At 34.6% G+C, this 27,890-nt stretch overlaps 2 protein-coding genes across 5 annotated transcripts; one reads left to right on the forward strand and one right to left on the reverse strand.

Moving 5' to 3' along the window:
• The first annotated feature begins 11,255 nt into the window (after positions 1-11,255).
• LOC114717540 (actin-related protein 2/3 complex subunit 2A-like) lies at positions 11,256-20,744 on the forward strand. The gene is made up of 10 exons (XM_028902710.1): positions 11,256-11,438; positions 12,407-12,473; positions 12,641-12,848; positions 15,119-15,288; positions 17,388-17,465; positions 17,639-17,771; positions 17,853-17,944; positions 19,595-19,651; positions 20,035-20,106; positions 20,225-20,744. Exons 1-10 carry the CDS (start codon positions 11,377-11,379, stop codon positions 20,264-20,266), a joined length of 981 nt encoding a protein of 326 aa, XP_028758543.1. The 5' UTR covers positions 11,256-11,376; the 3' UTR covers positions 20,267-20,744.
• Positions 20,745-22,337: 1,593 nt separating this feature from the next.
• LOC114717542 (transcription initiation factor TFIID subunit 11) lies at positions 22,338-26,043 on the reverse strand. 4 transcript variants are annotated; one of them, XM_028902716.1, is made up of 6 exons: positions 25,945-26,043; positions 25,007-25,377; positions 24,456-24,543; positions 23,044-23,143; positions 22,679-22,853; positions 22,338-22,568 (listed from the first exon to the last, which is right to left on the reverse strand). In XM_028902716.1, exons 2-5 carry the CDS (start codon positions 25,345-25,347, stop codon positions 22,726-22,728), a joined length of 657 nt encoding a protein of 218 aa, XP_028758549.1. In that variant the 5' UTR covers positions 25,348-25,377; positions 25,945-26,043; the 3' UTR covers positions 22,338-22,568; positions 22,679-22,725. The 4 variants fall into 4 exon arrangements, with proteins under 4 accessions (XP_028758549.1, XP_028758548.1, XP_028758550.1 ...); XM_028902715.1 differs by having other exon boundaries at positions 25,800-26,043; XM_028902717.1 differs by having other exon boundaries at positions 25,929-25,987.
• Between the last annotated feature and the right edge of the window lie 1,847 nt (positions 26,044-27,890).

Below are 27,890 nucleotides of genomic sequence, written 5' to 3' on the forward strand. Positions count from 1 at the left end.
TGACCGGTTTAATTACCGGTCCGGTTTTTTGTTCCTTGCTTTTTATCTCTCTTCAATTTCATACTTAGTGCTTTACCGTGACTGCGTGGGCATGACGTCTTCACTTGGGTCCCTGTACTAGAAATCCTTTTTATAGGATTAGCACAAGTCACCTTCTCCTTCGTGTAGCTTGAATTTTAATGTTATGCCTCAGATGTCCCAGATTTACTTATATACACTTTTTCACGGTAAATCTAATCCCTCTCGAGTCAATGGTTGACTCAGATTACCTTTCTCTTATGTCTACTGTCCACACTTACGACCACAAAATGTCATAAGGAACATGTCACAAACACTAGCATAGGTGTGTATATTATAGTCAATCTTCCTTTCGCCCAAATATTACTTTGAGATGAATCAGTCGCTTTCTTGGCATACTGCCTTAGATCGTATCAATCATGACCATAGGACACATGCCAAAGTAACAGTCACTGAAACATATCTTCGTGATATTGTCAAAGTCAAAGGACACCATCAGGAGGATAATTCCTCCCTGGGACTCACACAGCAATGAAGCAGAGATCTTTCACTTGCTTCCTTTTTGCGGTTTTCTTAGCACATGTGGTATGAAACACATGCTACGGTGTTACTCTTTTACTATAAGAGCGTATGTCGATTTGGACTTATCATTAACACTGTACAGACTTAAGTCCAGACATACTCAATATCTAAACCCAAATTCTTCAACTCTGCTCATCTCTATGACGTCAACGTTGAAGAGTTTGTTATCTGGCTACAGGTATTATGGAAGTGGGATTCCAAACTTCGATCCAACTTTGTCAACGTGGATCTCATCTTGACTTGCTACACTTTAATCAAGGCAACATAAAGTTTGTGTTTCTTTCCTACCATATCAGCATTCTTTGCTGCTTTACTGTAAACACAAATGTCTCATCTTTGCTCACTCCACTAAGTGTCAAAGGCGGTTGCCCGTGTGAGAGAGCCAACCTTTTTAACCTGTATGACATACTAGACATTGTATACTTTCGGACAGACACATAAAGTGATAACAGAAGAATATAATTTCATTAATGAGGTTTGCATATTACACTTTACGTATGCTAAGGGCTTGCACATGTTCTTTAAAAACTTTTTCGCCTATTGGCTTTGTCAGAGGATCTGCTACCATACATTTAGTTGAAATGTATTGTACAGTAACAATCTTTTGTGCTATATAATCTCTAACAAAATTATACTTGATATCAATGTGCTTGGTTTTGCTATGATACTTAGGATCTTTAGTATAGGCTATGGCTGTAGTATTGTCACAGTATACCATCACCAGATTGGTACTCTTGTTTCCAAATCCAAGGTTTTCTATAAATTTCTTCAGCCATAAAGCCTCTTGCACTGCTGCGGTGCATGCCACAAACTCAACTTCCATTGAATATAAGGCAATGCACGTTTGCTTCTTGCTACTCCAACATATGGCGCCATTGTTGAGCAAGAGGGTATAACCTGAAGTTGACCTTTGTTCTTCTTCATCTTTGCCTGCATTAGCATCGGAGTACCCAACAAGGCACAGGTCGCTTCCTTCGTAGCATAATGCATAATTAGAAGTGCCCTTTAAGTATCTCAAGATCCTTTTCACTACTTTCCAATGCTTTTCACCCGGGGTTAGACTGAAATCTGCTTACCAGTCCCACTGCATAATAGATGTTTGGTCTTGTACACATCATTGCGTACATCAGACTACTAACAGCACTAGCATATGGAACTCTTTCCATCTTCTTTTTGTCAAACTTAGTTTTGGGACACATATCAGGACTCAAGGCCACTCCAGTAGCAACTAGGATACTCATGGGATTGCAGTCTTTCATGTTGAATCGCTCAAGAATCTTGTTGATGTAATTCTCTTGTGAAAGAGAGAGGATTCGTTTTGAGCAATTTCTTTGGATCTTAACTCCAAGTATATACTCTGCTTCACCCATATCTTTCATTTCAAAATTCAACGAAAGCCATTCTTTAATAGCCACCACCGAATCTAGACTATTTCTGCCTAATAGTATATTGTCTACATATAAGGATAATATTACAAAATTACCCTCAAACCGCTTAATGTAGACGCAGTGGTCTTCCTCTATCATCTGGAAGTCATATGAGGTTATTGCTTTGTGAAACCTCAAATACCACTGTCTGAATGATTGTTTCAATCCATAAATGGACCTTTTGAGCTTACAAACTTTATTTTCCTTTCCTTTTTCGATGAAACCTAATGGTTGTTTCATATAGATTTCTTCATTCTAATTCTAGGTCTAAATTGTTTACTATTGCCAGAATATGTCTAATAGAGTTGAAACGCACAACAGGTGAGAACGTATCTTCATAATCTATGCCTTCCTGTTGTGTGTACCCCTTTGCCACTACTCAAGCCTTGTATTTGTCAATTGATAAATCCACTTTTCTTTTAATCTTGAGAACCCACTTGTTCCCAATGGCTTTACGCCTTTTGGAAGATCAACTAACACCCAAACTTTGTTTTTTTTCATTGAGTCCATTTCTTCTTCCATAGCTTTCATCCATTCATCCTTGGCAGGACTTGACCAGGCTTCTTGTACAGAACGGGACTCATCATCCCCTCCTGGAGTAACTAAGAAAGATTCGCCTTCAATTTGAAAGCGTCTTTTGGGAATACTTTCCCTATTACTCCTTCTGACGGGAGCTATTTGCTTATCTTTCTTTTTTGTTCAGGTCTTGGTGTTGACCTTTCTTTGCTCCCACTCAGATTGACACACCTAGACGATTCTGGTTTGTCAATTTGTTCTGCACTGTCTTGTTCCTGTGTCTCATAAAGAGAAACAGTACGATCAACATCTCTTATATTAGAAATTCTGGTCTATCAATGAATGTTACATCCCTTGATTCTATTTCAGTCACCGTTCCATCTTCGTTTTCACCTATGAAAATGTATCCCTTTGATTGTTGAGAGTACCTTATAAAGATACATTTCTTTCCTTTAGGACCCAACTTCCCATGCTTATGAGAAGTGTCATGGATATACGCCGCTGACCCCCAAGGCCTCAAGATGCTTAGATCTGGTTTGCGTTTTGTCCATAACTCTAGGGTGTGGAAGCGACTGATTTTGAGGGTACACAGTTAAGTATGAAGGTCACCATTAACAAAGCATCACCCCAATATGAAATTGGCAGGTTTGCTTGAGCCATCACAGACCTAACCATGTCTAGAAGAGTTCTGTTTCTTCTTTCAGCAACTCCATTTTGTTGTGGAGTGCCAGGGATAGTCAGTTGTCTAATTATCCCTTTTTCTTTATAGAGCTGTTTGAATTGATCAGATAAATATTCATGACCTTGATTAGTGTATAATGCTTTAATTTTACTGTCCATTTGATTCTCTATCTCATTTATGTATCGTCTAAAGCACTCAAGAGCTTCAGACTTATGCGGGATCAAATAGACATGACCATATCGTGAAAAATCGTCAATAAAGGTAATAAAATAACAAGCTTCGTGTCTCACCCGCACACTTATTGGACAGCAAATATCAGAACAGATTAATTGCAATGGATTTTCAGCTCTTGTTCCCTCATCGAAAGGCTTTCTTATTGCCTTACCAGCTAGACAATTTTCACATAGTGACATTTCCATATTGGGAATGGCACCTAACAATCTTTCTTTGGCTAATTTAATCATTCTATTTTGATTAATATGTCCTAGTCTAGCATGCCAGGTGTTTATGTCAACATTATTCGAAGAATAGCAAAGCATTCATTACTATTAAAATCACCAATAATATCTAAAACAAAGAACTTTTTAAATAAGAAAGCTGAACCATAAAGAACTGAGTTGCTTAAAATGTCTGCAACTTTACCATGAAAGTTTATATCAAACCCAAATTCTAAAAGACATAACATAGAAACCAAGTTCCGCCGGATGTCGGTAGCGTAAAGCACATCATGGAGTATCAAGGTCTTCCCACCACGCAAAGTAAATTTGCAGGTGCCCAAACCTTTAACCTTGATCCTCGCGTTGTTCCCAATAAAGCCACTTGCTTTGATACGGCAACTGACAGTACTCGATAAAGGATCCTCAATCCTTGGTTACGCCTGAGTCTATAATCCAAGAAGAAGAAACAGGTTCTATTAGAAAAACAGTACTAGAAACATATGAAACATGTGAATTCACATAATCCACTAATACCTTTTCGCTCTCAGCCTGTTTTAAACAATCACGTGCGAAATGGCCCATTCTCTAGCAGGCGAAGCATTTGACCTTCTTCAGGTCTAGCTTCTTCTTCCCACCTTTCTTTCCCTTCTTCTTGAATTGCTTCTTTCCCTTTTTGGGTTGAGGACCACCCTTCTTCTCTTTCTTTTGGAACTTCTTGCTCTTCTTGGAATCGGGCCTTGATTGGAAAGTGCCAGCATCCTCAGTGTAATAAGCTTGTCCAGAGGTTTTGTAAGCCTCTAAACGTTCGTCCTCCAGCTCCAAGTGCTTGGTTACATCGTTAAAAGTAACGATGTTTTCATTATGGGTCAAATTGACTTTCATGTGCTCCCAGCTAGCAGGGAGCGATCTAATAACAGCCTGCACTTGCTGCTCATCAGACAGGACATGTCCGGCTTCTTTAAGTTCTCTGATCATGTTGGCCATCTCTCTTAAATGTTGCTTCATAGGATTGTTTGGCATGAGTTTGTAGGTATCGAACTTAATCGTTAACCTCCGAAGTTTAGTGGTAGGAGTACCACCAAACTTATCCTTCAACGCTATCCACATAGCTTGTGCAGTTTTGTGCCTTTCAAACTCACACATTATGTCATCAGCCATGGCACTCAGAAGCGTAATTCTTGCTATGTTGTTTTTCTTCTTCCAAACTAAGTAAGCCTTTTGGTCTCTCCTATGTTGGGCCGTATTCCCAGCTTCAGGTTCGACCATTGCAGTGGTTAAAGGTTCAACGGCATCTTGTTCCTCTAAGATGTATTGGACCTTTCGGTGCCATATGTCCCAGTTATCCCTGTTGAGCTTTTCCCCCTTATTAAGCTCAGTAATTATGTTCTTGGTTGCTATTTTCAGTTCTGTGACAAATTTATTCCACATTATTCTACATTCTTTCTAAAAGAGAGATGTACCATAGAACATTTCAGTTATATAGCACAGCGAAGTATACAATGTCTTGAACTTATATCATCCTTTATCAGAAAGTAATGACACTGCAAGATCCATGATCAAGAGCATACGTTTGTACCTCCCATCACACAGATACAGGCAATAATCATTATGTCCTATCAAGAATTTTATATAAGCACTTCAAAAATTGTGACTCTTAGAAGTCTTATCTTCTAAAAGCTCCCACTTATAAAAGCATACTTATATTATTCACAAATAATCATATAACAATAATTCAAGTAATTTCATTAAATGAAATAACACACTTAGTCTGTTTACAATGCATGAAACCACAAACTTAATATAACAAACGTCAATAAAGCGAATACAAATATTGCATCATTTGATATGAACAAAAAGGTAATCAAGCATTGCTTTCCTCAGTTTCTTAAGTTTGCGTGTTTTGGTCATAAAGGATGATACTAAATCTATAGCCCAGATCCAGTAAAATTTCCTTATGGGTTTTCCTTTAGGTCCGCCTCTAACCCTTATTGCTCTTATGTACTCCATTATGACTTTAAGATAGAATTCGGTATTCTTCTTATCAGTCATGTAATGGACGTAGCTAGCGAGCACGCCATTGATGCCTTTTATGTTTGTCAGTCTGGCTGCATCTCCTTCAGCTATACTCATAGCTAAAGCAGGGGTACAGGTTGATTCACTTCTTCTCCTTCCTCAACTTCGGTTACATTCGGAAGATCTAGTGAATCGTTAAAGACCAAGTGAGGCTCGGTACGGAGGGGTTCAGTAGGGAATAAAGATTTCGACTTAGGTCCAGAATCCATTAACTCCTCCGGGTCTTCTTGAGGAACCTCTTCAGGGTCCTCTTCAGGATCCTCATACTCTAGTTCATATTCTGGAATTGCATCATCCATGTATGAGTATTCCAATAAACCATCTTTGATATTTTCAGTGCTACTAGAAGCCTCTTGCTTCATTTTTACCTAGAACAAAATAATTTAAATTATTTTGAATATTCTGGAATTTATTTCCACATGGAAAAACCAGAAAATACACTGAAAATACTCACAAACGGATCCTCAATTGTCTAAAAAATTAGCAAATTATATATTAAAATGAAGATATTGATTTTAGGGATTTTTAGAGACAAATCGCACCTCAAACGGACCTCCCATGCACCGACACGTGCCCTTAGAAGAATAAATTCTGTGAAAAATGAAAAAAAACTTTCGCCCACTTGCGCTGTTGGCACGTGTACGACACGCGCCGCCATGCAGCCGTCCACTGACGACTAGAGCTAGGAATCAGGGTCGGCCCTTCAAGGCTGGTGGGCTTAAAAGGGCCGGCCCTCCAGGGCTAAAATTTTAAAAATACCCCAATTTGCTAAGCCCGGCCCTTAAGCTACAGGGCCAGAACCAACCCGCGGGCTTTTAGCCCGTTTAAGAAAAAATACTATTTTTTATATTTATCATTTTTTTATAAAAATATAAAAATAAACCAATGAAATTATTAATAAAAGACATAAATATGAATAAAATTAAGTCACAAATATAAAATATTATTATAGATAAATATTCATCAACATCTAAGAACATCTAAAACATTCATTAACAAGATAACAACATCTAAAAATTTTATCTATAATGCAATTGTGCAATAAATAAACACTATCATTAATCTTTTGAAACTTCATCATCACTATAATTAATTATTTTTCTTCATAAGTATGCTTTTCTTTCGTAACAAAAATATCAAGTTTTTCTTCTTGATAAGAATTTTATTTTTAAATTTTGCAATCTAACTATTATTTTACTTTAATGTGAGAAACATTGTTGTTGAAACTCATGAATTTCTAATTCAAATTATAGAATCACAAGTTATATAAGTATAAAAATATTCTATTATCAAATATATATATAGTTTAAAAATATCAACGCATATAATATAAATCAAATCATTATTAAAGTCCAAATTAACCTATTTTTTAAAAATTTAATTGGATAAATTATTGTCTAAAACTAAATTTAATTTTAAAATGATAATAATAACTAAATATTTGAAATATTATTAACAATGTAAAAAATTAATAACATTAATATTATATAAAAAAATTTAAAAAATAAAAAAAATTATAAAAGGGCTTAAAAGGGCCGGCCCTTTTAAGCCCTCGGCCCTCCAGGGCTTATTTCTCATTTTAAGAGAAAAATATTAAGCCCGGCCTTCATAATTTCAGGGCCTAAAAGGGCTGGTCCGACGGGCTCGGCCCATTTTCCTGGCTCTACTGACGACACGCACCGTTTCAGCTGCCTCCACGAGCCACTACCAGTCAGGTAGTGGAACCCACGTGTCCAAATGGAATGCCACGTGGCGGCATTGGCCACATGGCAATTATGGACCCAAAAAAGTTTTTTTTAATAAAAAAATCACTGAAATGGGTTTTTTTGGTAATTGGGTTGGACTGAATTGGGGCGGGTCAGCCCGATCCAGAGGCAGAGCTAGGCCTGCATCTGTTTTTTTTAAATTCTGTCTTTTTTTTTGCTTCAGGCTGGATCCTGCTCCCGGCCCAGATCCCTTTTTTTTTTTTTTTACAGGGTACCAAAATGACATCGTTTTGGCCCCCTGGAGGTTGTCTTCAACCTCCAACCCAAAGACGAACAAGGGAGACGGCCAAAAACGTTTTCGATGTTAAACAGATTTCATGGAGGCAGAGAGAAAATCCAGTATTTCTACTTATAAATATAAGTTAGATATTCATCATACTGAAAATAAATGAAAGGATTTGCATAGTATATTGAAGCAAATCACAGGATACTAAGAACCGAAAAACAGAAAAAAAAAAAAAACATTGATATAAAACGCAGGCCACAGAATGACACCAACAAGAAATATAAAACTGGCTTTGATACCATTGATGAATTCGAGCATACCTGAAGTGTTGAATGATCTCAAATTTAGATAGCCACGCGCGGAAGAAGTCTGATCACGGTGTTGGAGTCAGACTGTATGTTTCACAGCAAATGCACCGGAGGAAGTTTTCTTGGAACACAGAACGGAGGGAGGAGAGTGAAAACAAAATCGGGGGGCACAATGAACTGATCCCCCTTCGATTTTCTAACTGCATATTTTTGAATTAAAAGAAAATTGCCTCCTCCATCCAACCGTTCCTGCTTTTTTGGCAAAATATATGAAAAAGAAAAATCATAATTAGAGACCCATAAGTTTTTCTATTCACACTGGAGCCCCAAATGTCAATGGGTCTGGGTCCCATCTATCAAGGGTGGACTGACCCATTTTCTTACACATATACACAAAATCACTAAACTATGCGTAACAATCTTATGTGTCTTTTGAATATCCAATCGAATTATATGTTGGAATCGAAAGATATGCAGACTGCTATTATTTTCCTATTTATAGATAAAAACAAACACACCTAATTCTATTTTTAAGGAATTTAATGAATATTTTGAAAGTAAAAAATCTGTGGCATTTAAGGAAAATTTAGAGTATATTTCTTTGATTTTGATGAAAGATGAGAAGTAAGGATAATTATAAAAAATTAAATAAAAAATTATGTGTAATATTTCGGTAATGCTATGGTTTTATATACGTCCATTGCTTAATTCTTCAAAAAATAAAAAATAAAAAACTCATATGCATTAGATAAAATAAGGAAATTGCATAATGTTCATAAAAGTCTCTAAATTAAAATTAACAGCTTTAACACCCATGGATTAATACTCATAACAGAATAGATTCAAACAAAATAAATGGTGGGGAGTTGATTCAAAATTGCGGTAAATTATGTGATTTTATTATTTTCTTGGAAAAAAGATACGATATATTGTTTTGATTGAATAGGTGTGGGCCGGACCCCTTACAATAGCCCACATTGAAGTCCTTTGGGCTAACCTTGGCATTTCTTCTGTAGCCCATGTCCAAGCCAGGGATCTTTGGGAGGTATTCCTTACTATTCTTTTTAAAATTAACTAATCATTCATTTTTTTCGCCTGAAAATTATTTAATCATTCATTTTTTTTGCCTGAAAATTAATTTTTCATTCATACATACTACTACAAAGAATTCAATATTCACATTTTGAAAATTCTCGATCTTGAATTTTCTCATTATGATATTAAATTATAGTATTATACTATCAACAATATCAAATAGAAAGTTCCATAATTAGCTATGTTTTTTTTTTAAAAAAATAAGTCTAGCTATTAAAATGGCTGAGGCAACTATCGAATTTTGAAATTATAATTTTATTATTTATTATAGTTTGATTGAATTTTGAAATTGTACGAATGCATGGTTGTGGGAGCAGCGCTGTATGGTTGTTATTTTTTTTTTTTGGGTAGTGCTGTATGGTTGTTATTATATTATCAGATATCAGATAAATTTTGTTATTAAAATTATACTGTTATCTATTAAAGTATCATTTTGTCATTTGAGAGCAGCGCTGTATGGTTGTGGGAACTGATTTCCCCTTGGAACGGCTTTAAATTAAATTTTTATTACAAAAATATAAGTGGCAGATGTGAAAATCCTTCTCCACATAAAAGATTTTACTATCTCCTATTCCAATTATAAGATTTCATTTATAATCTGCAAATGAAGTCTTATAAATAGAATCAAAGGCAGTGTCATAAACACAAACCCGTTAACCGTTTTTGGTATAATATTATAATAAATATTTTTAAATAATTAGCATTTAGATGATTTGTTTTACTGTATAATGTATAATTTCTCTTTTAAATATGATATTATTTTATAGAGTAATTTATATGATAAAATAAGAAATAGTATTAGAGTAAAAATAAGGCGAAATGGGGGAATGATTGATGGGCTGGTTGCAGCACAAGACAAAAGGACTGGTGGACAAATTGGATGCCTCTCTGGAGTCGCATCCCTGCAGAATGTTTATTTTAAAGCCATTAGCATGTGAATCCCCAAAAAAGTAGCCATTGGCATGACCGACCATGACCAAGACCACTTGTTGGACTCATTCCCATTCCCATGTCCCCTTCTTCCTCCAACTCCCCTAAACTTGTACTATTATTTTAAAATGTCCTTCCTCTTTCATCGTTATTTTTCTTCTCCATGTTATTCTCATTTCATTTTGATCCAATAATTTTAATTCTCTTTCCATTTTACTCATCATATCATTTTGAATTTGTCTCTTCAATTGCTTCAATAATTTCCTTTGTTTTTGATAATTTTTATAAGAAACAAATTGTTAATTTATTGCCTCTTTCTAAAACTAAAATAAATTTTTAGCTTTACCCATGTTTAAATCTCTAAAAAAAAAAACTTATTTGATGGTTGATTTGATCATTGGTATAAAACCACAGTTCATTTTATCTTTCTAATTTATAATTCATCCATTAAAATATCCTCAATGATTACATATATTAAGAAGATTTTCATCTAAAATAGCCATGATTAAAAATGATATTTTTGAAAATCAACCCATATTTGTTACAATTTTAATCTACCTAAATTAATTGAGTAGGCGGAGTTCATACTTCCTCCTATTATTAATATAAGAGTTAGTTTGATATTCAATTTAATCATAAATATAAGAGCCAAATCTACTTTGTTTCTTATGTTTATCAATATTTTTTCAAGGTAAGCAGTTGCACGTATTAAAAGTTTCAGCAAATAATAGTTTTAACTATTACACATGATTAGTAAAGATATTATAGAAAAAACAACATTTATTTCAAATAATTAATTTAAATAATTTTTTAATCTATTCAAATTAGTCAACTAGACTTGAGGTAGCATGTTATAAGATGCATCCATGCGGTGACTTTGGGAACATTTTATTGTTTAAAAAAGAGTTAATACAACTCTCAGTATCTCAAATTTACTCTTATTTTATTATTGGTCCCTTAATTTTATATTATAAGTTTTGATTTCTCAAGTTTTTATTTAAAATATTGTTCTTTATAATTTAATAGAGTCTATACTATTTTGAGGGATTAAAATATATTTTCTAAAGTCGAGGATCAAAATTAAAATAACGGAGGGACAAAAATTATATATTAAGCCTTAAAAAAAAAATACAAAATAGGGAACAGGGGGAAGTTATGTATGATTAGAAAATGGATTCGATTTTGACAGCGGTCTGAATTCCGAGCGTCAAGAAAAGAATCCCCAACGGTGCAATTGAGATCTCAGCTACGCTCAGCTCTCTTCCGTGCCTCACTGGAACATCCACATTTGATTTCGATTTTTCCGAAGGACATCGATGCTACTTTTGCAGTCTCATTCAAGGTTTCTGCTACAGACCTTGATGAATCGGATTCAAAAGTGCGTCCTCCTCTATCAATTTTCTTTTCAAATTTCAATTTATGCATTCCTTTTTTTTCCTAAAGCATTTGGCGTTTATTTGTGCATTATTTGTTCTTTGAATGATGAGCTCCTCCGTGTTTCGAGTTTTCTTTCTTCTTTTGCGGTATAATCATGCTTTTGAGAATGTGTTTTGCTTCTTGTGGAGATAATATAAACACTTGTAATTTCAATCTTTTTAAGGTTGATAAGTAGCATATGGTCAGCATTCAAGTAGCTTCACGCCGTGCTTTGTTCGCTGGTTTCAGAATTTTATTTTGGAAGGAAATTTAGGTTTGATGTGTTGAAATGAATTTTTTATTGATTCCAATGTTCTTACGCTCTATTTTCCTGTAAATATTTTTGACGCGAAAAGGGTGCAGGAGCTTATCGCATGTATAATGTCATTCATAAATGAGCTTCTAACCTTTCTAAAATAAAAACTCGCACCTTGCATCCTGTTCAATCGGGTGGTGTAATAATCAAGTATGAGAATCATGCTTTTGTACTGAATATTGTTTGATAATATAGTGCCTCCCAGTGGATAATGTAAATACGGTTAGAGGATATTTCGTCCTGCTGGTGCTTTATATTTTTTTACTTGATATAATATCTTCTCGTGTTGGAAAAATGAACTAAATTAGAGAGTTTTGCATGGAGCTCGCTTTATCTACAGCCTTACTCTAATTTGGTCAAGCTTGGAGGCAAAGCTATCCTGTTAACCAATAGCAATATGTATATTTGTCAGTTAAAGGTGTAAACTGTCAGGTTGAATTTCAGATTGTAATGCTACTGTATGGCGATGTATATTCCTGTTACATGATGGTAGAAAAACTCTTGCTCCAGTTGTTTCTTACCTGACTAAGCAAATTATCGTAATGTGTGAACTTCCGTAATTTAATGATCAGTCACCCAACAACACTAATGTTTATCTCATATTGATACTACAGTCTTGAAAAAGGTGTTGAATTGGACTACCACTGGTTTGAGTTTGATGATGTTCGATATCATGTTCAGGTAACTAATGACATGTCTTTGTGGTAATAATAATTATAAAGATTTTAATGGAATCTTTCAGTTCTTTATAACTTCTGTTTAAATTTGATACTTTATAGTTTTGGTTAGATGTAGTTAATGTTTGATAGTTTTGCATTTAACATTTGACGAAGTAAAAATGATTGTAGGTGACTATGAAGAATCCGCATATTTTGTTGTTATCGGTATCATTGCCCATCCCTCCTCCAGAAACCATTTTCATGGGTGGACTTCCTTCTGGAGCCATAGAAGCAATAAAATCTTCATATGGCACGACTGTACAAATTCTTGATCCTCCAAGGGATGGCTTTAACCTCACATTAAAAATAAATCTTTCCAAGCTTCCTACAAATCAAGGTATGTTGAGATTTCTTATAGTATAACATCATATGCTTGCTATGTGCCAAGACTTTTTGAATCTTGTTAGATGTGGAATGTTGAAGTGAGACTAGAGAAGAGAGTGAGAGAATGGAGAGGGAGAGTGTGTGTGAAGGAATGCTCAAAAGGATTGCTTGCTTCTATTGATCATATGATCTCTGTGTGTGTGTGTGTGTAGATAGATACCGAAATGTTCAATGTTCATAATCCTGTTCATACAGATAGGACAAACTAACTCATAAGCTACGGCTAACAATATAATTAACACCATAACACTCTTATGGTATGAAGATAAGAAAGAGAGAGGTAGAGGGAAAGCAAAGGGGAAAATAGAAGGGAATCACTGCGGAGATAGAGAGCCAGAGAGAAGAGAAAGGGTTATTTAATTTAAGCATTTCTTGAGTTTACTGTTTTATATTAATACGTTTAAACACGCATAACTTCCTTTTGATAAAGAGATATTTAATTAGTAGAGACTGATACATAAGTGGAGAAAATGATTTAGAAAGAGAACAAGACAGCACTGCAACTTAATCTCTATTCGTGCATGACAATGGCACTCCCTTGAAAATCCCATTCCAAAGCTCTTGCCACATGCAGAATCCTATTCTATTAGACATCCAAGGGCAAGGGGGTTCCCTTGAAAGTGCTAGGAGTGCAAAAGTTTCAGAACTAGCACATAATACAATTATAAGGGGCCAAGGGCCTAGTTTGTTATGAATACCCATATTTCCTGGTCCGGCTTGTGTGTTTGAAAAAGTGTTCATTGTTCGCTGCAGTTGTATGTGCTATTGTATGGATTTATGGATTTATATTGCTCTCTAATCCAATGATGACAGTTTTTCTCTTATATTTAGAAAACTAGAAGGAACTGATACTTGATTAATTTTATCATAAATTACTGAGTGTTCCGTTATGTCATTTCTTATGAATCTTGGTTAGCAGTGTCTTATCTTGGACAGCATCATTCATGCCTACTCAGGCCATAGTTCTTGTGATATTTTCTTTTGTATTGGTATCTTACATCAGTCTTTGTTTAAATTTTATTGGGTTACACTTCATGCTTTGGTAATTTTCATGGCTATTCATTTCCAATTATATTGTTTCTAGGAAAAGTAATGGGCTGTTTGGAAGACAGAAAATTTTGGTGGAAATGGAAGGAAATGAGGAAGTGAACTGGATGAAATGGCTATGTTTGGTATAATATAAAAAAGAATGAGAAGAGTATTCCCTTTTTATGTTTGGTTGAATAAAAATAGTGTTGGAATGGAAAAATCTGATGGGGAAATGGTCTTTGCAACCCCCTACTTAAAAATTTTTTTAAAAAAATGATTATAAGGGCATAATGGAATTTGCATAAATTAGGCTCGATAATGATTCTTGATTTGTGTGTTTATCCAAAGGATATGGATTCCATCTCCTTTCCGGGCAACCTATGGTGCATAGATGTAGTCATGCGTATTGGAAATGAATGTGGGATACTTCTGATATAGCAAATTTTAAAGTTTTAGGATATCAGCACAAAAAGTATATATAATTATATATGTACAATACATAAACAGATTAAACATGACTAATATAAATATATTTGAGTTTTAAACATGCATTTTAAATGTGAAATAAGGATGCTCTTAATAAGTTACCAACAAAAGCGTAAAATAAATTAAAAATGATTGTAAATTCAAATTAATTGTTTTTTTATTGATTATTCAAATTAAATGTTAATGTTCATTTTATTCATATTGATAATATACTCTATAAGCTCGAGTCATTTTATAGCATTTGGGGCCAAAAGAAAACAACAATACAAATGTTAGAATATGTTCCATGTATTATGAAATACAGTGTGCATATTATATCATATAAATATCTGAATCTTATATGGGTACTTTTGTGTTTTAAAAGCACTGGTGCAGCAGACATTTGGATGGTATCTGACCACCAAATGGGGTATAGAAAAGAGTTGCTTCTCCATCCCTTTATACTACATGCCACAAATCAAAACCTAAGGGAATTTCTTATACATAATTGTTATGATTCTCTTATCCTATATGTGCTCTTTGCCTGAGGTTGATCAATCATAGCCTTGATCTATATTCCTGTGCGCAAGTTCTGTCCTTTCAGTTCAAAATCAGTTTTATGGTCAAAACTGCTATAAATTTATTTTCAAACAGTCAGTTGTTAGTGTGGGTGTGTGTATGTCTAGTATTTTTCTTCTCTTGACATTTGGTGATGTTGATCTGGTGCAGATCAAAGATATGCTCTTTTGCTAAAAGTTGCATCGGTTAGGGAAGTGGTCCTAGGTGCACCACTGAGAGTAATTCTAAAGCACCTTGCTAGAAGAACTGTTGCTCCTGGTTTGAGCCCACTTGTTGCCCTTGTGCATCGGCCAAATGAGTCTTTCTTTCTTCTTCCTCAGGTATAACTACTTGACACTAGTTTCTGTTAGGTTGGTTTGTTGTTTCTGGGAATATTAAATTCACTCTCTTGATATATTTTCCTTACTACCCTTGCAAAATTGTGTTACTTGTACTTATATGCAATGGTAAATTTTTTTTAATGGAAATATTGAATCCTATAAATATTTTAATGTATCAATAAGAGAAGCATGTCTAGGACAGGAGAATGAGTAGTAGGGCTGAAGACAAGAATTTAATTCAGGGAAACTAGAGAGAGAAGAAAACAGAACTTCTTTCTTTTTTAGAAGGATTGCTGATATTCTGCATTGTAATTATTTTCTCATGTAATGAATTATTCTTTGATGAAAAGGGAAAAACTAAAAAATTCCAAATCCTTCTGCACGTCTAGCGCTAACAGTGAAATCCCTTTGTAGTCTCAACACTTTGGCAATCCGGAAAAAATAATTTTTCTTGTGTTTGGAAAAAAGCCATACCTGAGCCCGTGTGGTGTGGTTCAATGACATTTGTGTGAAAGCCTCTGTGATCAGATAGTCCAGAGGGTGATCCTCTTTGCCCTTATTCTTATAATTCTTCTTACAAACATTAATTTTCAGCACAAGGTTGAGCATCTGCTTTTTCCTTGCTTTTACTACCTCCGTTCCTTGATATAAGATCTACTTGATTAATTTGAAGAGATTAAAAAGGTTATTAATTACTTTAAAATATTTATTTATTGTTTTCCTCCAAAGTAACTTGCCTCACTTATAAATTAACATATAATCTATTGATACATACAAGTCTTTTAGAGAAATTATATAACGTGCTGTAATTAAGTAATTTAGTAACTTTTTTAATCTTTCCGGATTAGTTAACTAGACCTTATATTAAGGACCGGAAGTAGTGTTTTAAGTCTAGGGGGCTTTTAACTGGAGGATTTGTGTTAGAGAAATTATATTCCTAGGTCTAGATCTACACCTTACAGCTTAGTGCTTGTTTGGTTTCACTTATTTTAAGCGATGAGATAAATATGTGTGAGGAATTTTATTTTGTAAGTGCATAACTGCATTTTTTAAGTGTTCCCAAACTGGCCCTTAAGCTTGAGGGTAACTGATTCCTTGACATTGTATAAGAGAGGCAGCATCATAAATTTATCGTTGAAAATTCTGTCAGTTTGCTCCAATCATAAGGACAGAACTGCTGCAGGCATTGTTCAACTCCATAAAACTCTAGCCTCCTTACTACTCCCGGTGCCTCTTAAGTGAGCAGGTCAAACTTGGTTTATATTTGCAGGACATATCATACTTTCTTCACGAGTACCAGAAAAGCCCACACAGTAGATACTGAGCATCTGAATAGAATAGGGAGAAACTTTGGCCTAATTGGTTTTTTCTCCTGCCATGTGTATAATGTGCTTATGTATTCCAGAAACATGTTATGCTCAATTCTTCACTATCCAGATGTGAGTTATGGTTGGGCGCAATGGTAGCAGTTGTTTGAACCCCGGGGAATGACTATGGTTTGATTCCTAGAGACAGCAATTTAGGGACTGTTTTACATGTTACACTCCTAAACAAAAGGGATTAATCTTTATCCAATTGGGTGGGAGGACACTCTTGGAAAATGAAGAGAGATAAACAGCTCTTGTACACTTAGTTAACTGTGTTCTGTTTTGAACCAATATTGTACTTACTGGTTTACGAGAGTATCTTAACCTCTGGCGAGTTGTAAATTCTTCTCTTTCTAATAAAATTTCTTAAAAAAATGCTAGTGTCCAAATCAACCTAGCAAATACCACAGTTGTGATGCGCAATTTCTTTTTTCATTTGCTGTTGAGACCTGCAACTATAGTCTGTTCCCTGCAGTTTTTCTTCTGGTAAATTAGAAATTGGAGAGGAAAATAACGAAGTTGTTCATTAAATGTTAAAATAGAAGAATCTAATTTGTTCTGGTTTTTCAATTCTAGTATCTCTTAGAGTATCCGCTGTCTTTTGGTTTGCCGATGTATAATGTTGTGTGCTTGCTATATTGATCTTTACATTGTTTTAGTTTATTACTGTTAATTATTTGAGAGGAAAGCATACCTTCAATTTAGATGATGAAATATTCCCTTTTTTGACAGGCTGACAAGGTGATTGTGGTGTATCCTATGAGATTCAACGATTCCATAGACATTGTTCTTGCAACTTCCTTCTTGCAGGTAGAGTTTTTCGGCTAATGCCTTATCTCATTAGAGTTGCTGAGCTAAAAGAGAATAGGGAGAGCGAACTAAAGGAAAGCTTAACTTGAATCTTGAAAAGCTTTCTCGTGCAGTATTTTGCTCCTTTGTTGGGTGGTTCAATGTATAAACTTTAAATTTTCATTATAATTTAGGAATTTGTGGAAGCCAGGCGGACAGGTGGGTTATATAATGCCCCCCCTTGTTCATGGTCTCTTTCTCCTCCAGCAGAACTAAAAGAAGCACCCGCACATGCATTATCAGCAAATGCAGGATTTGTAACATTTGGTTTGTGTTTTGAAACTCACATCTTTTCATCATGTCATTCGTTTGCTGCTTTCACCGCAATATGTGTGTTCAACTCTGCAGTTATCCTCCCCCGTCATGTAGAAGGCCAGAAATTAGATCGCACAGTCTGGAATTTATCAACTTTTCATGCATATGTTAGCTATCATGTTAAGGTGCGTTTTCTCTGACCCATCTAAAATTTTGCACCTATCATCATGCATAGGCGAAGCCCATCGGTATTTATGGACAAGAAAGGCTACTTTTAAGGGACAAAGCTACAAGTCAATGGACTAAAATATTTGAGAATAATGAACTAAAATATTTACTTTATTTATATTAATTCTAGAGAGAATTGTGAAATAATTCCTTGTATTATTCATGATCAGACTATGCATATATATATACGAGAGGGGAGTCTATGCATTAATGGCTCATTATGAGGAAATAATATCATATCAAATCCTGTACTAATTGCATAATATTTACATATCTTTTCATATATTTACAATTTACAAGTCTAACGCTCCTAATGCTCTCTCAAGCTGGTGAAAGGATTTCCTTCTTGCCGAGTCTGATGATTGAGTTATGAAAGAAAATTCTAGGTAACTTCTTGTCGAGCACATTTACAAGCTGGTGAAAGAAACATGACTATGTAGGCCACATAAAAGAGAAAAATAGTAGTAATGAAGACTAAAAACAGTAAGAAAAACACCCGCTGGTAATGAATTCATGACTAACGAAGTCAGTATCTGGCAAACGTTGTCATCATAGCAATGAAATGGGTAATGAAATTTTTTATTCCTCAAATTTGCCTCAATTATCAGTTTGGTCCCTGAAGTTTAATTTTCATCAGTCAAGTTTCCAAATTTTCATAATCATACATAATTCGTCCTTGTGGTTTGAAGACATACAATATTAAGCACAAATATGGTCTAACCGTTAATTCTGGGATGACAGCCTCTTTATTGCAGGAAAAAAATGGTTGGTTAGATGAGATCAAATAGGAATATAAAATTGTGCATGAAATTTTAGGGACTTTGTCGATAAAAATTAAACTTAGGGGCCAAATTAATAATTGAGACAAACTTGAGGGACCAAAAGTTTCATTATCCCAATGAAATGTATAAAGAGTGTTTGGAGACAATTGGAGTTCAACTAGAAAGGAAAAAGAGCAATGAAAGCCATTAATGGTAATGGGTTACATCTCAGAAGTAATGAAGGCTGCATATAGAGGGAAAAAAGTCCAGTGATAATTTCATGTCTTGTAAAGACAAGGGCTGGTAATGTTTGGTTTTCTCATGGCTGAGGCAATGCACAAGTTAGTGCCTTGGTTGTGTTGTAACATTACTATGACGTATTTTGATTGAGGGATCTTTGGAAGGCGACTAAAGATGAAAAGCTTAGGATGACACTGAGCAGAAGTGAATGACACATCATAAAACACCAAGTACTAGGTGACTTGAAGTTTGATGCTTGGGATGAAGAGGGCTCCATGTTTATGTTGTGGTTGTGGAATTCCATGATTCTAGAAATCAGTGATACCTACATGTTGCTTTGTACATAAATACCTTGTGCTCATTCTATTTGATTGATCAGAAAATATTCTGACGTTTGTCATGGATGGATATACTAAGGAGGCCATACTTCATATTGAAACTTAATTTGTATGGGGGTCACAGAATGTAGTCCATGAGTCCTAAATCCTAACCACTTGCTCATAAAGCTCTACTACTATATCAGTGGCTACTTTAACCCAAAAGCCAAAGCTATTAAACAAAAGCCTCTATGGTTTTTAGTGCTCTAACCTTGCATTTTTATAACAGTGCTCTGAAGGATTTATGCATACACGGATGCGGCGTCGAGTGGAGTCCTTGATTCAGGTGAACTCACATTTTTCCCTCACTAATTATCCACTGTGGTAGTGTCCAATTTTACCTCTGGGACTGGTTCTCAGTAGTTGAATTTTGTGTTTGATCGCTCGTCAGACTTTGTAGACGAATATCCTTGATTCAGCAAAAATATAATGAAATTGTGGTGGTTTGGTGATTATAAAAATATTTTTCGCACAGATCTATTCGAGTCATCGAAGAAAGTGCTTTTTTGGGCATCCATGATTTGATTAACAAAGCTTCCACTTCTTTTTTTTCCCTCCTTTGCTTGTTGGGTAATCATAGATTCAGTGTTCAAGAGGGATTTATCACCCTTCACTGTTCTTCAAGTTTACTTAGTGTAACGTGATAGAACATGCATTGCTATTTTGTAGGCGCTGGATCGCGCGAAGCCAGATTTTGAGGATTCAAAGATAACATCACAGACCCGATCCTTCAAACGAATGGTATGTTAGTTATTCCTGAATGGTGTGCATTTCAAAGTTCACAGCAATGGTTTTCATTTAGCATTGCTTTGATTATTTATATTCTGTTTTCAAAACACATTGTCGTGTGGGATTATAGAGCCTGAAGGATTCAAAGTCAAGCAACAACTCATTTTCATAAAGGCAAAGCATGATGAGAAAGCAGCGTTGTGCTTATTTTAGATCAAACGATGGGCATCCAAGGAATTGCCGGTATATTTTTGTGGACTGTTCCGGATGCCTGTAGTAATGCCATGCTTCCTTTGGATTCAAACATGATTAACGTCCAAGAATCGCTGGCCTCTATCTCCAGAATGTTCCAGAGCATTGTAATTTATTCCTGGGAGTATGAGAAAAATGATTATTAACCAATTGAATGAATTAACCGTTACCTTGTCCGATATTGTCACCCATCTACCTGTTTTGGGGTACACTTCTAAATTCCCTCCCTTCCGTAGCATTTATGTAGCGTTCCTTTTGTTGTAAATGTATTCAGCATGTTATGTAGCATTTACGAGGTTACATTGGAATTGGACTATAGTATCCCGGCTTAGTTAAGGGATAAATGATTTTGTAGTTCGCAAACGAATTCTATTGGCAACCAAACATTTCAGAGGTCTCTTGCTCGTGTTATTTATCATGATTTATGTATAGTTTTGGACTAATGTAGTATTAGTTAAAGGTATGTTAGAACTGGGGGGGAAGGTGAAGAAAATATTTGGATTAGATATTTCGGCATTACTTTTTCATTCTTTTCAATATGCGCACGGGGAAAAGGAAGAAATATAAGGATCTCGATAATTCTATCGGAAGTCATATCACAGAAGATGTGCAACACACCTAGCGTATTTGTTCTCCTTTGCTTACTGTGCCATATCCTTTTATAAATGAATTAGAGATGCCACGTTAGTTCCCGCTTTAGAGAGAATTATCCATAAATTCCATATAATAATTGAACACAAATAGGTGCTTAAATTTCATTTACTACCTGTGCGTCCCAAGTGATTTCATATTTACAAGTCAAACTTTCATATAAAATATTAAATCCTCTGAAAACATATTAGTATTAAGACATACTTGTGCGGCCTCCCGTCTCTAACATAAAATCTAGTTTAAACTACAAACTAAAGAAGTATTAAATAAAATTCAAGGAACTTATACATATAAACATACAGGTAATCTTTCCTTTTTCTTAAAATCAATATCAATGTAAATTTTTATCAAATAATTTTTAGTATAAAGCACACATCAAAATTTGTATATTTATATATAATGTGAAAGCTACAGCAATTGAAGTCTTGAACAGTGTTATTTATCTTAGGGAAAATTGCAATTAGGTCCCACCTACGGGAATTAAGTACAAAAAAGTCCTTTAAAATCATGAAATTATTCTGAAGTCCTAAAGGACTTTTTTGTAATAAATTTTATTTGTTTAATTATCAAATTATCCTTCTTTTTTAAAAAAAAAATTTTGCATTGACAATTGAATGAGCAGTGGTTGACAACTTAGGATGCAAGAATTGATAACTATCGCGACTGGTTTGACAACTTAGGGTGTGATATGTTGAGAAAATGTATTGTCAAACCAGCCACGATAGTTATCAATCCTTACACTTTAAGTTGTTAAACACTACTCTTTCAATTGTCAATACAAACTTTAAAAAAAAAACAAAGAAAGATAATTTGGTAACTAAACAAATAAAATTTATTGCAAAAAAATCTCTTAGGACTTCAGAATAATTTCATGATTTTAAGAGATCTTTTTGTATTTAATTCCCTTGGGTGGTTGACAACTTAGGATGCAAGAATTGACAACTATCGCGGCTGGTTTGACAACGTAGGGTGTGATATGTTGAGAAAATATATTGTCAAACCAGTCACGATAGTTGTCAATCCTTACACCCTAAGTTGTTAAACACTACTCTTTCAGTTGTCAATACAAACTTTAAAAAAAAAAAGAGTAATTTAGTAATTAAATAAATAAAATTTATTGCAAAAAAATCTCTTAAGACTTCATAATAATTTCATGATTTCAAGAAACCTTTTTGTATTTAATTCTCTTGGGTGGGACCTAATTGCAATGCTCCTTTTATCTTATAGTCTGTGCAAATCATATAACCCCCTATCAATCTTACATAAGAATATAAATACAATTAAACGTCTACAGGGTCATAGCAGGCTCAACAAGCGTCAGATGTCTTTTTCTTTTTTTAATTGACGGAGAACCATCAAATTTCGTTTTGCCATGATACTTCAATACACTATCCACAAGTAACATTTGTTCAGACCACATTTCAGCTGAAAATAAATGTCAACATAATTACGCAACTATGATCAATACTCTATCTACAGAAGCTGTCACAAAGACAAAACCCCGACTCTTTCGATCTTCAATTCTTGCTGCTACCTTCTTTGCCACCGGGAAAAAAAAGTGTCCTGTCCTCCTGTCCAGCGTGCATTAACCGTTAAATAAACTACCTCCAAGATTGCATTATTGGATTATTAACTGGATTTACGGGATGAGGAAATATGAAAGTGCAGAGACTTTATCTACCTGTTCAGCTTTGCTTTCAATCACATTACATCCACAATCTGCTCCACCTATCGGAAGAGCCTAGACGCTGGTCTCTTGAAGACTTTTCCTTCAAGCTTTAGTCGCCTATATGCTTCTCTCAGATGGCAAGGCCGGATTGGCCCAGATTCTTTCCTCTCTTTCATGACTATTCTAGCTACAGAAATAGATTGTTCATTGGTGGAGATAGTTGAAACCAGCATATTAGCAGAGTAATAAGACCAGTGAGATGCACCGAGATTCTAGAGAATGACATTGGGAATAAATCGAACTTTCAGTTCCTCTTTTGAATAATTTATTGTTCACAAAGGAAGCATCTTGTGATTATGAAGCAAAACTACCATTACCTGTTTCAATAACATCACCGACAAACATCTTTGCTATCCCAGACACTACAATCGTCATTGGCACAGAAATTTTCTGGGTTCCGGTAATGCTTGCTAACAGCTGCCTCATTGCAATCAAGGAGAACATAAAGGGGCAACATGTGAGCAACTTCAGTAAAAGGTGACAGAAACTAAACTTAAAGAAAAACGAGAAGAAAAAATGGAAACAGGAACTCATAAATCCCAGAAGGAAGTTGTTTCAAACCACTCAGATTAATTTCAAATTTTCAGATTGTTTGACATGGTTAAACCGTAAATTAATTTTGGCACGAGGCATATTGGGTTTGAACTTGAAGCTCAAAGGCTTTTTGAAGAAGTGTGTTTTAAGAGTTATCAATAAAATAATCGTGGACCTGATTAAATGCTTATCATTTCAGTTAAGATGACCCATGTACCATAGCCTTTGTGACCAAGTTATCAAGAGTTTAATCCTTCCGCACTCATTCTCCTGGGAGTTAAATTATTTATAGTCCCTAGTTATCAAGAGTTTGATCCTTCCGCACTCATTCTCTTGGAGTTAAATTATTTATAGTCCCTAGTTATCAAGAGTTTGATCCTTCCGCACTCATTCTCTTGTAGTTAAATTATTTATAGTCCCTGTACATTTACTTGATTTTTAACTTGATCCATATAATTTAAAGTTTTTTAATTGCGTTTTATAAAGTTTTAAAAAAGTTTTAACTTAGTAACCAAACTTGTGCTATATCTCAATTGAAACCCACTAACCTAAATATATAACTGCCATGTTGGCACTGCACCGGCACAGTCAAACTGCTGCACGTGACTCACTTTCCCAGTTTCCCTCTTTCACTAACCACTCTTCATAGGAATTTGGAATTAGCACATTGTTGGACATCAAGCAGCTTGTTGCGATTCTTACCATTCTGGGCATGACCACACCCCCCCCAAAAACAAAAAAAACAAAAAACCCAAACCTTTCTCCCAAAATTTTTTTTTGAAAAAAAAGCCATTCCATTTTTATGACTTTTTATGTACAAGTACAAATGTCATTTCCATTACATTACCTCTCCTTTTCCCTTGCCCTTTCGCAATCAAACATACAATTTTGGATGAGATGATCAAAGAGTATTAGGTGAAAGAGGTAAAGATAGTCATATGTGGCACTTTGAGCATCCTACCAACACAGCAATTATAATTTATAATTTTATATGTCCAAATCACTCAGTTTTACAGGGGTCTAGCTAAATCTTCTAAGGACTTCATACAAATTTTACAGCTATTGGACTAAATTAAAAATTGAAAGTAGAAGTTAATAAAAGAATACTTTAACCTCTCTTCATTAGAGTTAAGCTTTAGCAGAACAAAGAATCTGAGCATTTTGACTATAAAAAAGAGCAGGATAAAAAACATACCCTTTTCATGTTAGCTTTCTGAAATCCAGCCCTTCGAAAGGACTCATATCTGCTCATTTGTTCTTCAGTGAACCGTGATAATATGGCCCTGATGCAGCAGGCAAATGCAACATTTTCAAGAGGAATATAAAATAATTATAAATGCAAACTTATAATAAACAGACAAACAAAAACAAATATTCTAATAAACAAACAAACAAAACAAATAAATCGTGGTCAGGAAAACAAACTATACTACCAAAAGAAAAACATGGAACAAGAGTTGTAACATATAGAAAGCTTCTTGGAAAACTACGTGTCTATCCTACCTTCACAAAGTTCTTTTTATTGCTCCTTCGATGCCTTTTATTCAGAATATACACTCACTAAGTGATCTCACGTATTTGTACAGTGCAAACTTTAGGTTTGCAGTTCTTATTTTGATTCCACAGCCAAGCCAAGCAAGAAAAAAAAAATCAATACTACAGTGATCCCATCAGCCCTGAGCTTTTTGAATTGAAACACAAACACCCCCCCCAAAAAAAAAAACAAAAAAGGATGCGTCCACTTACTGCATCTTGGCCATTTTATCAGGGTCGCCGCTTGATGGGAGCTTGCCAAGTTCAACATCCATGTTCTCTTCCTCCTCCTCATCCTCGTCTTCTTTATTCTTAGCAGCATTGGTCGTGGGCCCGCTGCTAGTCCCAGCTGAGAGAAATTTAGTAGCCGGAGTGAATTGGGCCGCCGTTTTAGTACCATTACTATTCGAGATGTCATCTTCTTGGCCAACGAAGGTACCCTGCGCGCCTACAGCACTAGGGTTTTGTGTTTCAAATGCTTCATCTGGCGATTCTGGCGGTGAATCCTCTTGCTCCTCATATGCTGCTTCAAATGGATCCTTTGATTGCTTCATTCCGTTTCAGAGTGTTCTAAACCTACGTCCCTGACCATGAAATAATTCGATTGAATTTAAATAAAACCTTCGGGCAGTTACATCATGAAATTTAAAACATACAAGCCGCGAAGTTCTCGTTTCAAGTCACTTGCACAGTGGTGTATAAAAAAACCGAAACTTCTGTTAATAAGAGATCCTACGAAATTCTCCGCAGTAACACACATTTTACCAACATTTCGTTATCAACCATTACAGCAAAAATCTAACATCCTGCCAACACAAAAAAGAAGCAGCAGAGAGTAATATAAAGAATATTTAATCAGATTTTAGGATTCATCGAAAAGTGGAACAAAATGAAGCAACTTTCCTATCCAATAAAATCGCCAAACAAGTCAGACACGAAGAGAGCGAAATAACAGCGATAGGTAGACAAACAAAAATCATCAAATAAGCCACATCCAATAAAATACTCTTTTCAGCTGCCGCAAATTTCCAATTGATCAAAACACGGCTGAAAACAGCAACGAAGCTAAGCTCCGCAGAAGACGATTACAAAAGAAGCAGTGCGCAGGTGTGGAAAATTGGAGAGAGAGAAGCACCAGCACCAGAACGAACCAGAGAGAACGGCCTCGGCTTAACGATTGTGATCGGGCCCCGAGAACGCCAGAACGGTATGATGAAGAGGGTCTCGAGCTCTTTATGGCTCAGGACCAGCAAGGACCCCCGAAATATTCTCGGTGACCCATCAGCCTTTTTCTTGACGAAGTGCTTTTTGATATACTTGGGGCCCGTTTCAAATAGTTGATAAGTAATTTTTTAATTATGATTTATAAAATATAAAATAAATATATAAGAAGAATTTTATCTCGATTTATATAAAATATATTTATAAATATTTTTAAACGCTTTCGCAAACAGGTCCTTAATACCTCATGATATTTTTTTAAAATGCGTTTTACATTCAAAAATTTATTTTTTGATGCATTTAGTATCAAGGTAATATATATATATATATTTAAGATGTTAGATGCATTTTAACAAATTTTAGGGTGCTAATGCACAATAAAATATTTTAAAATATTAGATATATCTGAAAAAATGTTTCGAGATTCTCGATGGACCTTAACCCAACTATTTAATGCATATGTATTAGGTATTAAGGGCTCGTTTGACTTATTTTCATTTTGTTTTGGAAAAATTAGATTGGGTAATACTATCTCTAATCTTTAATATAAAAATTTATTTGACTTTTATTTTGATCCTAAATATAACACTCCAATTTATTTTGTGTTTCATATTTATCTTTTTTTTCAAGGTAATCTTTGTAATAATAGTAGTTCTAGTCAATACACTTGATTAGCAAGAATATTTTAGAAAAAACAACACCTATTTATTACAAACAACTAACCTAACTAATTTCTTAATCTACTTAAATTAGTCAACTAACTTTTATATTAATGACCGGAACTAGTATGATTTACATTTAGATTGGGGTTTGAAAAAGTTAGATGGGATAAAAATAAAAGTTATTTGAGTTATAATTGAATAACAATTTTAGTTTGTAAAATTATCAAAATGGATATGAATTTTGTTATATAATATAAAATGAAAAAATTATGAATTTACATAATATAATTTTTCTTCTCAGGACATTTTTGCAAGCATCAAATTTCCACTTTGTTCTTATTTATTATTCACTTGGAAGGGAAAAATTTGTTATTAAATACAAGAAATCACTTGTGGTATAATTAATAAGTATTTTTTTATCCCTATTAACTTAATAAATAGGGAAAATTACAAATAAAAATCCCTAATATGTAAAATTACGATTTTGGGACTTTGAATTTCCAAAATAGCAAATAAGGACCTGATTTTATTTTTGTAAATATGAAATGTGAGTGAAATATCTGAAATGGCCTCAGCTAATTGTGATTTGATCTACTGAAATTGTCATTTGCTAAAGTAAATTGTCATTTCCTATAGTCAACTTGTTATTTGCATACAGTCATGTGATTTGGTCCACTGAAATTGTCATTTGCTAAAGTGAACTTGTCATTTTTCATAGTAAACTGGTCATTTGGCTAAGGGATATTTTAGAGATTTCACCACGATTTCATATTTACAAAAGTGGAACTGGGTCTTTATTTGTTATTTTTCAAATTAAGAGTCTTAAATCATAATTTCACATATTAAGGGGTCTTTGTTTGCAATTTTTCCTAACAAATATTGAGAAAAAAACAAAATAAATAGGTGAGCTAAAAATAATGAGAACAAAGTTTGGTTTTATTTTTTTATTTTAATTAAAATAAGCAGGACTCATAGACTTCGTTGTCTTTTTCTCTTCTCTCTGCTGACTCAAAATGGCCTATGGCCATTATACGTTAAGATTAGTTTTTGACTTAAGAGCTACTGCTCACCCAAATAATCCAAACAAGAGCTAAACTATTGCCGTACTTTTGAAATGTGAATAGTGGCTTATTCCTTCACAAATGCTATGCCAAATAAACCATAAATATCAGAATATCTACCGTTAACCGACAAGGATGAGTTTTAAATTTAGG

This window comes from Neltuma alba, unplaced genomic scaffold, assembly GCF_004799145.2.
Source record: "Neltuma alba isolate B1F8T4 unplaced genomic scaffold, ASM479914v2 tig00011754_pilon, whole genome shotgun sequence".
NCBI lineage: Eukaryota > Viridiplantae > Streptophyta > Magnoliopsida > Fabales > Fabaceae > Neltuma > Neltuma alba.